This window comes from Lepidochelys kempii, chromosome 3, assembly GCF_965140265.1.
Source record: "Lepidochelys kempii isolate rLepKem1 chromosome 3, rLepKem1.hap2, whole genome shotgun sequence".
In the NCBI taxonomy this organism is placed as follows: domain Eukaryota; kingdom Metazoa; phylum Chordata; order Testudines; family Cheloniidae; genus Lepidochelys; species Lepidochelys kempii.
Genome location: NC_133258.1, coordinates 200,951,208 through 200,965,943, shown reverse-complemented (window position 1 = coordinate 200,965,943; position 14,736 = coordinate 200,951,208). Strand labels below are relative to the sequence as shown.

The 14,736-nt window shown below is 41.8% G+C and overlaps 1 protein-coding gene across 18 annotated transcripts in view; it reads left to right on the top strand.

The window, feature by feature from the left end:
• Nucleotides 1-14,736, top strand: part of PLCB4 (phospholipase C beta 4) — a 325,436-nt gene that overhangs the window by 286,796 nt on the left and 23,904 nt on the right. For 17 of the 18 annotated variants that reach the window (XM_073339654.1, XM_073339649.1, XM_073339639.1 and 14 more), the window contains one exon: nucleotides 10,826-10,941. The exons of the other annotated variant lie outside the window; for it this stretch is intronic. In XM_073339654.1, coding sequence (XP_073195755.1) covers nucleotides 10,826-10,941 — 116 coding nt within the window. The remainder of the gene's footprint in view (nucleotides 1-10,825; nucleotides 10,942-14,736) is intronic. 18 annotated transcript variants of the gene reach the window in all.

Genomic DNA, 14,736 nt, shown 5'->3' with positions numbered 1-14,736 from the left:
AACATACCATCATCTGGCGGCACATGTCGTTGGTCCCATGCTGGACCAATGCCAAAACTGGTCCTTGAGGAGGTGGACGGGGGAGTGATCAAACTGACCAGGTCACAGGAACTGTGACGAGAAGGTGGAGCCTCCCCACAACTACTTAGCTTCAAAAAGATGTTTGGAAAAAACGTATTATTTTAAAAGTCCACACTGAGGGGCTTGATAATCCCGTTAGTTGAACACAGTCATTGGAATCTGCATGCATGTGCAAATGGCAGCCTGATTTTGTCTGGACTGCAGCTGAATGCCAAGTGGAAGCCAAATTTCATCACTGCCCTCTTGTGCTGTAATTCTGCCATTCTTAAAATAATTTACCAACTGGTTGCAAGACTGTGCCAATCATGGCACACGTGTGAATTTGCTGCTGCTTATGCTTTCTGTATCTATGGACTTTATTTCAGTTATAGCCCATCTATAAAGTGCTCACCACAACCCAGTGCAGTGGGTCTTTGTCTGGCAGGCGGGAAGGAAGGGAGATGAGGCTCCTTTAAGGATCCCTCCTCCGTTTGGCTTATACGGATAGGGAAAGGAGAACTTACCTCACTGGTTGGGGACAGGAAGTGGCTCGCGCTTTTTCAGGAGTCACCAATCACCCATGAGATCAGAGCAGGATCAGGTTTTTAATGATCTGCTGTGAGAAGCGTGCTTGCTGCCTTTTTTTTCTCTCTCTCTTTTGAGGCTGGGAAGGAATTTTCCCCTCACTGACAGATTGGCCGAGGCAGGGTGGGTTTTGTCATCTTCCTCACAGCAAATCAGGGATCCAGTGAGGTAGATAAGCAGGATAGATGAAGATGTTGCAAATTGGTAGGTAGCAGGTGTCCTGTGCACTCAGTCCATAGGGGGTCCGATTTCCTGATAAGGAGTTGTTGGAAGTGGATTTAGAGGAAGGCATCCCCCAAGGCAACCGGGAAAGGGGGCTTGGGCTCCTACATCTGGTACAGTAAGGAGACATCCCCTCACACACCTCTTTTCCAGACCCTCTTAACCTTCACACAAGGAGAGGGTGGTGGGGTCCCTGTGCCGAGCTATGACCAGGTTGGGAATGGGAGCTGCTGAAGGCAGGACCTCCCAAGTAGGTGGAAACCATTAAGAAAAACACAGTGACTTAAGCCTTATTTGCTAGGTATTCACAGATACATTAGGTGAATAAAGGTGCAGCCTCCCATCCACAGCATCTTGTTCTTTATCCTTTGTGGCTGGGGCAGTGGAAAGATCTTCAGAAGTTCAGCAAGCCACAAAGATATTTTGGTTCTAAGGGTTTTATATTATTTTTTCTCTAACGTGGGTGTACTATAAACCCAGAGATGCAACACGCAGGGGGTTTTATAAAGCTGCTGCCAGTAGATAAGACTGAATATTTTTGTAATGACACCCACCTAGTGAGCTGTCACCTTCCTATACTGTAATGTTCATATTTATTTGGCATTTCACTGAATCTGAAAAACACCAGTAACTTTTTGTAATGATCAGCCTTTCAAAAAGGACTTTCATACTAGGAACAACTTGCTCCTGAGTCTTAGCTGTGTACCATTAGTGAGTTTTAAATAGATTAGATTATGAGTTTTGCAGATTGCAGTAATGATTTGATCTTTAAAACAGACTAGAACGTTTACACTGAGCAATATCAGGAACCCAACAGTCACTGCCTGAGGCACATGCAGGAAGCATAGTCTCTTGGAAGGGGAGACACCATGGCACTGCACATGTGGATGTGGAGCTTTTAATAGAGAACTTTGTTTTGTACCTTGTCATTAATACACAGGCTAAATTCTGGTCCCTGAGCAAATGAGCTGTGCTCATGGAAATTTCACAGGGGATGTGTTCAAGGTAGCCTGAAGGCAGGGTGTAGGGCACGCACACAGCTCCTATACAAGGGATTAGCCAGTAGAGTCACCTAAAAGCAACACCCCATGCGGCTAGATAAATAAAAAACACAAACTAAGCTTAATATACTAAATAGATTGGATATGAATGAGCAGATTCTCACCCTAAGAGATGATGCAAGCAGGCTGCAGATTCTTAAAGGGCAAGCTGCACTTGCTTTACAGCTTGGAATCCCCAAGTTTTTCATTCGCAGGCTAGAAATCCCTTTAGCCTGGGTCCAGCACTTCCCCCAGTTAAGTCTTTGTTCCTCAGGTGTTTCCAGGAGTCTTCTTGTGTGGGGAGTGAAGAACTTAGTTCCCAGACCAGTCTGTGGAAAAATACTGACATCCCAAGATGGAGTCCAGCATTGTGTGGTCTGATCACATGTCCATGTAGAGTCATAGCAGCCATTAATCACAGGCTGTTTGGAGTGTTCTCAGGAACGTTCATCACCAGGTGGGAGATAAACTTGTTCTAAGGCCGGTTGTTTTTTCCTAATGGCCCATTGCCCTAAAGAGGCCCTTCCCCACCCACTATCTGGACTGAAAGCATCTTGTCTAGTGAGCGTTAACTAGGTGTAACTACATTTGAAATACAGATACATAGTCAATATTCATAACTTCAGATACAAAAATGATACATGAGTACAAATAGGATAATCATATTCAGCAAGTCATAACTTTCCCAATGACACCTCACATGCCTTATCTTGCATAAAATACATTATAATTATGCTATAAGCATATCATAATAATATCACTGTGAAGAATATAGGGTACAGAGTCACAAAGTGGTCACATATAAAAAGCTCCTTCTGTGTTAAGAGATATTACCAGTTTTAGCTGTATTCCTTATTTTAAGTATAGGGAATCTCTCTCAAAGCCATTGACTCTGTCAAACAGAAGAAAGGTGTTTTTAAGTGTAACTGTCACACTGTCTGGAGTGGCTCACGACTGTGAGTGCCTACCTCAGAACAGATTGTCAAAAGCATGGCAGGTCCCCTCACCCCCAACCTGGTGGTATGTTGTATCATTAGATTTCACCAACCCAGTACCAAATGTGAACTCCCAACGTACTTCAGTAGTCTTATAATGGAGTCCCAGACTGTCCCCTTAGACACTCCAGTCTATCTGGCCACCCAGACAAGCTGGACTATGTGATAAATGGTCACTTACACCAAAAATCACAAATATTCTAGGTTACTCCCAGTCCCAAGAGACCAGGTCACTCACCCAGGTCGGGTAGCATGCTAGATCTCACATCAAAGACCAATTCTATAGAAAACTAACTAGGTTTATTAGCTAAGGCGGTGTCTACTGGAGAGCTAACCGCAGCACAACTGTACCAATGCAGCCACGTTGCTGTAAGATCTCTCGGGTAGCTGCTCTATACCGACAGGAGGCCACCTCCAGCGAGCAGCCGTAGCTATGTCGGTGGGAGAAGCTCTCCTGCAATCATAGCGCTGTGCACACTGCCACTTATGCCAGCGAAATTTACGTCACTCGGATGGGGTGGGGTTTTTTTTTTTCACACCCAAGCGACATAAGTTTTGCCAGCATAAGTGATAGTGTAGACATGGCCTAAGAAAAAGAAATGAGTTATTGAGAGGTTAAAGCAGGTCAAACACATGTACAGGTGAGTCACAGTCTATAATTCCAAATGGTAGTAAAGATGTAGTAATCTGTCAGTCTTCCAAAAAGTCTCTCAGTGCTACCCAGAATAACTCTGGGGATCTCCATCTTCTCGTTCAATTCTTCTGCCCTGTTACAATCCAAACAGTCCAGAGATGCAGGATATTTCCCTGAATCCATACGTATAGCTTTTTCTCACAGAAAACACACTGACAGAGTCATCACCCACACAGGCTCTGCCTTTGATTGATGGAGAGATAGAGGAATCCATTTAGATGGTCTTCAATTTCTGATCATCACGCTGGCCTTCAAATGCACAAAATTAGTTTCCTGCTGAAGTTCTTCATTTGCATTACACAAGGCGTCTTTCTCGTTGAATGGGTTAGTTATCAGGATATATATACAATGTAAATGTTTGCTATCCCATTATAACAGGATACAGATATGTGAAAACAATGCATGTAACATCCCATTAGTTTTCATGGAGTTTAAACACCAAATACATTCTTATACATTTAACAATCACTTTGATCTATACTAATAGAAAGGTGAATTGGCCTCGGGCTTTGGTGTGAGCTGACACCTGGTCTGCCAGTGTCACAGTACCCACTGAATGTGCCAAGAAATGTTATATACCCATAATTATGTGTTTTGCCTGCTGTTAGTGGAGTGTATGAGATTATTCTCCCTCAATATCCTGCTTCTCTTTCTGCATAATCCTCAAGGTATGACATTGTATATTCATGTCACCAGCTCACCTTGGGCCAAATTCTCTGGCTAGAGTACAACCCTAAATGCAGTGAAACTAGCATGGATCTGCTGTGTGCAATGGGGCAAGGTGCGGCAGCTCTGTGGTGTCCTCAGATTTTGAATAGTCATGAATCCAAATGCAAATTCCTCAACCCCTTTCTAGAGCTGCTGTAGAAGCTCCTCCATAGCAGACTGCTTCCCCCACCTCTCCTCGTGGGGCTACTGATCAGGGTACTCTGACCTGGGTTGAATTTCCCCCTAAATAAACGTATCCAGATTAATTTTCAATAACTTCCTTTTTTAAAACTTCCTTTGGAAAGACCTTGGACTAAATGCTCTAGAACATAGAGCACCAGATTTACCCCAGTGTAGGTAGGCACATGTCCATTTGCCTACAATGGAGTTACATGTGCATAATAAGCTGAAGGCTGCACAAAAGTCATACGGTGGAGCAACTGCTCTTGCATATTTGAAATAAAAATACTGATGAGTCTGACTCATGGTAATATTGAAATGCCAAAAGACTGCACTGCTCAGCTGGTTATCTGTAAGGTTCCCTGATGGTTCACAGGAAGGAATTTTGGTGTGGTAATGGTGACATTTTTCATTTGCCATTCCAGTTTTCATGCAGAAATTGGCAGCACACCATATGTATTGCATATAAATGTGTGTGCATGAACCTGTGATTATGCAGTGTAAGGTGTATTTTTTTAATCATAAAACATGCTAACATGGATCCAAGATCATAAAAAGCCACAAAAATGTGTTAGAATCTTCTTGAAATCTTCATTGCTCAAAATAATGGGGATTGTGCAGGTTTGTTCCAGACATCGTAATATAGAAACTGGCGTGGCTTAAAGAGAAATACCTTTATTGTTTCATAATGCCGTGTAATCATTTTTATGTTCTTCATATTAACTTTTACTGAAAAATAATATCAGTGAATTGCAGCTGGGATATAAAAGCAACTGACGCTACTATAAAATGAGTAGGAGTATTTGAGCGATTATAAGGCTTTTGATTAAAATTGTATGTAATGTAGAGTGAATTGCTATGGAATCCCCACTGTGTGACATTCATCAGTGATGAGTTATACATAATAATACACTTCTGCTGGGTATTCAAAATAAACGTGGATCAAATTGTTGTTTTCAAATACTGCTTAAAAGTCTAGGGCTGATTTATTTTACAGCCAGAGATGTATAGGAGATGTTTAAAGAGAATCTAAAATATAACAACTCCAAAATATGTATTTCTTATGTAACATGCTATAGGAGCTTTAAATAGAAACATGAATTATAGTTAATGGAATTTGAGCAAGTGTAAAATCTTGGTTGCAGAATATCAGCAACTGGGGCACTGCCTGTGAATTGCTTAAATATAGAATTAGCTATTTTTATTATTTATATTAACATTAGTGCCCCAAATGTGCTAGGCACTGTACTCTACACACACATAGGAAGATATGTTCTCTATCCACAAGAGTTTAGGCCTTGATTCGGCAAGGTACCAAAGCACACAACTAATTTAAGCGCATGAGTAATCCCACAGGCTTCACGTGCTTTAGTAGCCTGCTGACTGGGCCTTAACCACTACCTACAGGTATATTAATACTAAAAATGAATTAAATTTACCTTAAACATTCAAATAGTTGCACGTGGTATTTATCATGTGGCTTACGTTGACAGGCAAAGTAGCTGGTAAAATCCTTTTGCCTCAGAAAGCCATATTTTAATTGTATTATTGGCTGCAATTTGGAGTTTAATCAGCAATTTGTAATTTTTTAGTATCTTTGTGTCTAAAGGAAACGAGTGAAATTAAAATGACAGAGGATTCAGAAAATCCTGAACCTGAGATTTATGGTATACCTGGGTGGTGCCAAATATACTGTCAACCAGTCTAGAACATATTTCCACTTGAAACTTTGTTTGCCTCCATATACATTACATTTACAAGCAGTGTTTGAAATACGCTCTAGAACTGACTTGGAGTTTTTCTTGGGACCTAGTCTTGACAATAGTTGTGGATGTAACAGTTATCTCTAGTCTACACAGACAGCAAATCAGACGTGTGTCAGCTAAGCCAGTGGTTCTCAAAGCCAGTCCGCCGCTTGTTCAGGGAAAGCCCCCGATGGGCCAGGCCAGTTTGTTTACCTGCCGCATCCGCAGGTTCGGCCGATCGTGGCTCCCAGTGGCCGCGGTTTGCCGCTCCAGGCCAATGGGGGCTGCGGGAAGGGCAGACAGCACATCCCTCGGCCCACACTGCTTCCCGCAGCCCCCATTGGCCTGGAGCGGCGAACCGAGGCCAGTGGGCGCCACGATCGGCCGAAGCTGCGGATGCAGCAGGTAAACAAACTGGCTCGGCCCACCAGGTGCTTTCCCTGAACAAGCAGCAGACCTGGTTTGAGAATCATTGAGCTAAGCCATTTTAGCTAGCCGTCTTTCCTCCCGGTTCTCCCTGTGACTGGCAGTCCCATAGAGTGTGATACCTTAGGTGTAGTGCCTTGTCCCCCTGCATTCTCTGTGCTTTATGCTATGCAGCTGATAGAGCGAGGGTCCCTATGTTTATATATGTAACGGGAGAAAGCCATGCTGGTGTATCCATAGCCTGGTGGTAGCCATGGCACATACCTGATTGTCAGCCTCTGCTTCTCTTGGATCACTGATGATCCATCTCAGATGGTGAGCATGAATGTTCAGTCGTTTGGACAGAGTCCAACATAAGGATGTTGATGGCAATCTGGAATGAATTTGTCAGGCCATGCAGAGCTATGTTGTGTTTTCTGTAGTCTGTCAATGTACAGGAAGGCTCCAGACAAAACTCACACACTGGGAAGTGCCAAGCCATGTCAGAAGTTTGAGGAACTATTATCGAATGATAATTTTGTGACTCCAGGTCAGAAAGGCAGACCTACCCAGAAAAACTGGGCTTACATTGGGGGTAAAAATTTCTGGCTGTACCTTTGTAGTTATTGGAGAGCTCTCAACTCTCATCCAGCTGTGAGAAGAGGACAAGTTACTTTGGGGAACCAGGTGTGAGTGAACTCAAAGACAGAGGGTCAAAACTGGAGGCAAGGGAAGATGATGATCCTGGTGAGGCAAAGCGTTCTGGGGATGAAAAGACCTTGGTACAAGTTACTGTGCTGCATTACGTTTATTCTTCAGAATGTTCCTCTGTAGTTTTTTTGGAGATGCAGATTGAAGATGCATTTAACTCAGAGCCTGGGTGTTGCCAAATAAAGCAGAAGGACTATTTTTCCACACGTCCCATAAAAATTCACTGTCCCAGCTCTTTACATACAGGGGAGGGATAGCTCAGTGGTTTGAGCATTGGCCTGCTAAACCCAGGGTTGTGAGTTCAAATCTTGAGGGGGCCATTTAGGGATCTAGGGCAAAAATTGGGGATTGGTCCTGCTTTGAGCAGGGGGTTGGACTAGATGACCTCCTGAGGTCCCTTTCAACTCTGATATTCTATGATTCCCAATTTATGAAGGTGGCTTCAGGCTCAGAAATGCCATTCTGAAGATAAGAAGAAATATTCACAAAGGGACTCTCCCAGAGCTGCATTGCTACTTGCAATGGCTCTGTTCTCCAAGTTAGCCTTAACAAATGCAGTGCATGCCATTGTGCTAAGTGGCAGAAATCAAAGTTAAAAGAGGAACTGGGCGTTAAAAAATGTACTTACCATGAGGCTCATCCCATAGTGGGTCCAGCATCTTACCAGAGCAATGGGGTTTGGGTGCAATATTGCCCCTTTAAATAAAGTGCAGTCATTTCATATCGTGATTCAGAAAATTCAAGAACATTTGACACAATGGATGCCAGTAAGTTATGTCGCACAATAGCACAGTTATGTTGCAACATTTTTCAACCTACAGTCTTTATTTTTTCTGCTTCCTCCTTCCCCACAAACATCCCCAAATCACAAGGCGACACTTGCACGTGTGAACTAAGTTCTCTTTTTCTCCCCGCTTAAAGCTACTTTACATCATCAATGCTTTGTCAAGGGAGTCAGAAAGGCAAAACTTGAGAGTTCATCAACAACCTTGTGAGGAAAGAAGGGGATGAGAGGAGAAATGAATAGTTAATTCTCAGCTCGCAGCAGGAGCTGAGGAAATCTCAGAAGAGAGCCAGAGGTGGCAGATGACAGAGGAGGATGAAAGGGTGAATGAAGTGCAAGAGGAGGAGACCATGTGCACACATGCATCACAAAAGAGAATTAAGAAAAATGGATCAGGCTCAAAGGGCTTTAAATGCTCTAATAAACAATGGAGCGCTGCCCTGCTGCCTTTAGAAACAGCCAGCACCAACATGAACAGCAAACCAGACCACGCTTTCCCCATCAATCAGCCTGTCTTCACTCCTCTCCAGGGTCGTCTGACTTCTCTCCAGTGATCTCTTCCTGTCTCTGCTCTGCTAGCTTAGCATCACCCAACTACTTGGATGGCACAGGCAGACATGGCAGTTTCCCAGTACACAGAGCTTTGTATTTTCTTCCTTTTTAGCTGCGTTTCTGTGCATTCAAACTAAAGCGTTGTTTCGTGAAACAATTTATGATGAGCATGTGTCCACAAAGAAAACACAGCCCAGTTGGTTATCTATCGAAAATAACTTTCTGTTGAATACAACATTTCAGGGAGTATATCCTCTTAGATAAAGATGAGTATTCAGAAAAGAATCAAATTAGGTTGTGATGGGGAAGTTCTGTATGGTTCCTAAACAAAGCAGGATTCCAGCACTGAATATTGCCTCCTTTTCCCAGTTCATGCAGAAGTGCTGGACAAGTGTACAGATGGCATATAATTTCAGATAATTATGCTTAGTCTTTTATATCAAGAATTGTACTGTTCCGTTTATCTGGGGAAGAGTGTGTAGCTTTAGTAATTAAATATATCAGACAATTCACCTGTGGCTGTCTAGTGCCGTCAGGCCTGCTTCATCCTTTTCACTGTCTGCAGTTTCTCTTAGATTGCTAATCAGCCTGTGTATTCCCTGCTGAAGCTGACTTCTTTCTGATGCTAGTAAAGTCCATTTTTTTTGTTTGATTCTCTGCAGAACAGAGAGCTCAGAGCTTCATCCTGAATAGAAATTGCAGGAGCTGCATTATGTTATTGCCCAGAGGGGTGGATAGCAGATGCTGGAATTCAGGTTTACATTCTAACGCTAGCTTTTAAAAGCGTTGCAGCATTTGTTAAAGGGAGGTGAAATTCTTTCGTTAGTATTTTTAAAAGGAACTACACGGATGAGTTGGTTGCTATGATATATAGAAATAGTAGCAATGAAGCCTATGGTATAGAGCAGTCGTGTAAATTCAGAATGTGTAGTGAAACTAAATGAAAACAGACCAAAAAAAAATCCTGGTAACTTTTTAATGTAAAATGTGATCTGCTTACATTTCCCACAGTAAACCAAACCATAACAGTTAATACAAGACCTTTTTGTCAAGACTAGATAAAATCTAGGGGTATAGTACGTTAATAAAATAATTAAAACAACAAAATTCCCTATTGCAGTGTATGCTCAGTATTTTCCTACCATCACTGGCAGCCAGATGTTTGAAGAATAATGAGCATGTTTCATAAGGAAGGGTGATTAAAATGACTTATGAGTTTCAGTCCACTGCAGAGCCAGGACACACAAGCATTAAGTGAGGACTAGTACTTCTGAAACAGAAAGGTTTTTATAAAGAGGTGGACCTGTGTATGTAATATGTGTGTACGTAATTAACCTTTTATTCCCATGCGGAAAATTGTTTCCCCCTTTACACTAGTATAAATCAGGTGTGACTCCATTGAAATCAGTGGAATTACACTGGTGTGATATAGATCAGAATCAGGTCCTTTATAAGTAGCTTGTGCCTGGGGAAGGCCGGAAAGAAAAACACAAATAGTCCGTTGCAGCTAACTAAATATACATTTGATAGCCCTATTGCGTAGCTTAACATCACTTGGAATAAGAAACCAGCTTCTGCGCGATGAACCTTTGCTAGGACAAAATACCGAGTGCCACTAGACTTATGGGCCAGATCCTCAGCCAGTGTCAATTTTTATTGACTTTAGTTGAGCTACGTGATTTACACCAGCTGAAGATCTGGGGCTGTGTTCACTCTAGGATACTTAGGGGGATGCCTGTTGTTTTTTTGTGATCCCCGGGGTTCCAGAATCTTTATATGGTACCTGCTCTGAGTTCATAAATCTTATTACTGCACTGCATTTAAATGATCATGTATTCCAAAAAGATATAGTTATGCAGATATTACCTGTTGGCATTTTTTTCCATAAAGTTCTTGGTTTATGGTAGCTGTATACCATATTTTCAGGATATTAGCACTCTGCCAGGACAGATTTTCCTGCAACGTGCACCGAGGAGAAAGGTTTTACATTTACTGTGGGAGATCTGGGCCCCTTGCTATCAGGCAGCTAAAAGGGATTAAATACAGTGCCAGACATATTTGTTCCTACACTGATATTATCCACTTTAAGAAAATGAAACATTAAAAGTCCAGCAACCTAATTGTAAGGTCCTACTGTTTTCCAGGAGCACAGCACTATGCAGAAGTTGCACTGCACACAAGTTGACAAAATAGTGGCACAGTATGATAAAGAAAAGTTATCTTATGAGAAAATGTTAGAGAAGGCAATCAAGAAGAAAGGGTAAGATATTCTTTTAAAATGTTTTATAAGAATCAAAACAGATTTTTATGCTTTTACTGTCTGGAACAAAATATTACTAGAAAAGTAATTTATATTTAACTTACAGCAGCCTGACCTGGCCCTCCTCAGTCAATATAAATATAACCTGCACGAGGATTTAAGGATTGGGCCCTAAGTGTTGTTCTTGCTTTGCCTTACTGGAGTCCTCTATTTTCTCCGCATGTGACATTAAAGCAAATTAATCACATCAGATGTTCAGTATCCATGGGCCTGCCCTTGCTCTCATTGAGACCAACGGGAGTTTTACCTTTGGTTTCAATGAGAGCAGGCCCAGAACCTCCGTGAATTACATCATTAGACTTCGATCACAATTTGGTCTTGGAAAAAATTGATGTATTAATCTTGAACTTTGTCGACGGAAGCTCAGATCAAATAATAGGATCTGCTTTCCCGTCATCTCGAAAAGGTTCCTCTCAACACAGGAACTGTAAATACTCTTTCAGATTCGCAGCTGATTATAAATTGGCTTTTATGATGGCAGTGAAGCTACCTCAGTTTGTGCTAGCCTAGGATCTAACCCATTGTCGATATGCTGTTCTTAACTGCTCCTGAAGTTTCTGGAATATCTTCTTCATAATTCATAAAATTTGTCTCTTGCGGTCCTAATAGGCAGAACCTAGAGGTTTCTATAATTTCCAGGTTCCTGCTGTTCTCCGGTTGTTAGCTCTTTATCTTGTAGCAGCTTCTCCTCTGTTTTCCCCCTGTTGCTGACGTCTACCTCCCAAAGTCCCTTTTTGATTAAATAACAATATTGTACCATTAGTCTTACAGTTAACCTGTGACCCCTGAAAAGCGGGAATGAGTTTCTTAGTAGAATACAGGTTTCAGAGTAACAGCCGTGTTAGTCTGTATTCGCAAAAAGAAAAGGAGGACTTGTGGCACCTTAGAGACTAACCAATTTATTTGAGCATAAGCTCACGAAAGCTTATGCTCAAATAAATTGGTTAGTCTCTAAGGTGCCACAAGTCCTCCTTTTCTTTTTTAGTAGAATACAGAATTATATTAGCAGTTAGTATTAATTGTTTGTATTATCTGATCCGGCAACAACATTTCCCTGATCCTGGAATGACGCCACTCTCCACCTCCCAACAAATTTAATAAAATAATATTAAATTATTAATACTGGGCTGGTGGTAGAGGGTCTGCAACTGAGCTGTTGGGGCCAGTCTCTGATAAAATTATTTGCTGTATTGAGCTTAGGTGCCGTTTTGGCGATGGGTTCTTTCATAAATGCTTTACTGTGTTTGATACAGTATTTGGATGAACAGTATTTGTAAAATATGTGTGTGTGCCTGAAATTATATAAAACAAAACTCTTATTAGAAGTAGCAGTCTCTGAAGCAAAAGAGGTAACAAGAAGTCTCCACAATAAGTTATGCAAAGACTACATGAACTCTTCCAAAGTGTACCATGAGCTGTTTTTACTTTAAGGAAGGACAACCATTGTCAGGACCCGAATATTTCTTAGGCTGAGCAGCACTTCCAGAAACCATCCTAATGTTGCAAACAGATCACTGAAGTATCAGCTTTCAGAGTAGCAGCCGTGTTAGTCTGTATCCGTAAAAAGAACAGGAGGACTTGGGGCACCTTAGAGACTAACCCATTTATTAAAGCGTGAGCTTTCATGAGCTACAGCTCACTTCCTCACGACACTCTGATTATAAGGGGAGCTGGTGAAACAGGAAAAGCTCATTTCAATTCAATTGCAGCACATGGCTAAGGAGTTGGCAGGTGTGAACTGGGATTATAATTAATGGCAGATGGTATTCACTAATGGCACATGGTATTCACTCCTTGCACCATTAGTGACAAACTGAGCACCATGGAAATTATACTGTATCTGCCTTCCAGGGAGATAGGCTTACAGCTGTTCTGCATTTTGAGAACCTTGAGCCAGAAGATTTACGCATCAGCATTAACACTGGTCTGAGAAGAGATCGGTCTTCCCACTCTTCTACGTCTAGGCAAAGCAGCAAATAAACAAAGGCAGATATGAGATTTAAATGTGGCGATAACTGTCCATGACTGCATTAACAATCAGTGAAAACCTTTGTGTAAGACCTCTGACGAAGACCTGAGAATGGGTGACTAGGAAGATAACTCATCCCCGTTTCACCTCACTTAGGTTGCTGCAATTAGATCACAGTAAGTTTCCACTGGCATTCATAACACTTCTCTGCCCTCAGGGCCTCCTGAAGATTTCTGATAGTTTGGGTCCATGCTTTGGAAAACTAAAAGATTTTGAAAAAAAAAATGAAAGCCTTAAGTGTAAACAAAGGAGTAGATGGCCTCAGGATGTTATGTTGGGACAGAGAACCATTTACTTGTCACCAGCTTGACTCCATCCCAGGTCATGAATGAGCAAAAGCCACCATCTGATGGCTGTTCTGTGGTGCAAGGGAAAAGAACTGTCCTCTAATCCCTAGTGGGTAGACGTCCTTATCATGTAAACTATTCTATCTGTGTGCATTCTTGCCAGTTTTAACAGACAGGCCAATGTGCTATATGCACACAGATTCTGGTTTACCTTCTTGTTCCTAAAAGTGGATCCTTCACATCTGGATCAAGGTACACTGAGGGGATAGTGCAGGGGGAAGTTGACCCTGTCACTGTTTGTGCTGCTCTGAGCCCAGATTCAGCCAAGATCTCAAGTACATGCTTAAATCCATCTCTGTTCTACGGTACCTTTAAGCACCTGCTTAAATGTAAGCACAGCGAATGGAACTTAAGCACATGCTTAGCTTTGAAAGCATGTGCTTAGGTGCGGTGCTGAGTATGGGCCCTGGTTCGTTGGCTTTGTATTTTGGTTTCCACTGCTGTCATTCTGGCAACTTTCACAAGCAATACGTTGATTTAAAATAAATTAAAAAAATTAAAGGAATTCGATTTGAATTTGGTGCATATTCATCCAAAAGACAAAAATGCCTTCCTGAAAGACAAAAATGCCTTCCATTCTGGTTTTGTGATGCTTACATGTAGGTTTTTTTCTAGTGTATCTCCCACATGGCATGACGTGTCTGTCAGCTGCATAATTTTCAGGAAAAAAATTAATTACAGCTTCATTCACTGACAGATGGACAGGATTTAGTTCCCTGTGCACTTGAGCAAGTAGTTCAGATGCACACTACAAATGCCAAACATGCTCATAAATCTCTCAGAGACTCGGGGGAGCTTGTGCGCTCGTGTTCCAACTCTGAAATATGGTTGAGGGGGACACAAGGACAGTCCTGGATTAACAGGGATGTCTAGGATTCAAACTGTAGGACGTGTGTGTGTGCGTGTGTAAAGTTGCGGCTTGGGGTGGGATAGTTGCCAAGGAATTTGTTCACATTTAGGACTGTGTAACCTAAAGCTTACATACATTTTGACAGGACAGAAGTGGGTGATTGTGTTGAGCCATTTTAACATTCCCTCACCGCAGACTGAATGCTACTTTTTAAAAAAAGGAATAAACAATTGGCACTGACTATTGGGATTTTGGAAATTTTACTGATCAGTGGGTCTTTGAATAAATATGTTTGATCCTCCTGAGTGGAGTGATCTTCATAAAGCATAAGAAGCATTAAACTATATTGTGGCTAGATCCTGAACACATTTACACCAGTGTAAAACAAAAATAACTTCACTGCAGTCAATGACATTTCAGATTTAGTCTGATGTAACTGGCCCTATAACTCTATAGGACTTTCCAGAGTATCAAACTTATGGCAGAAATCTATGCAAAACCTTCCTTGC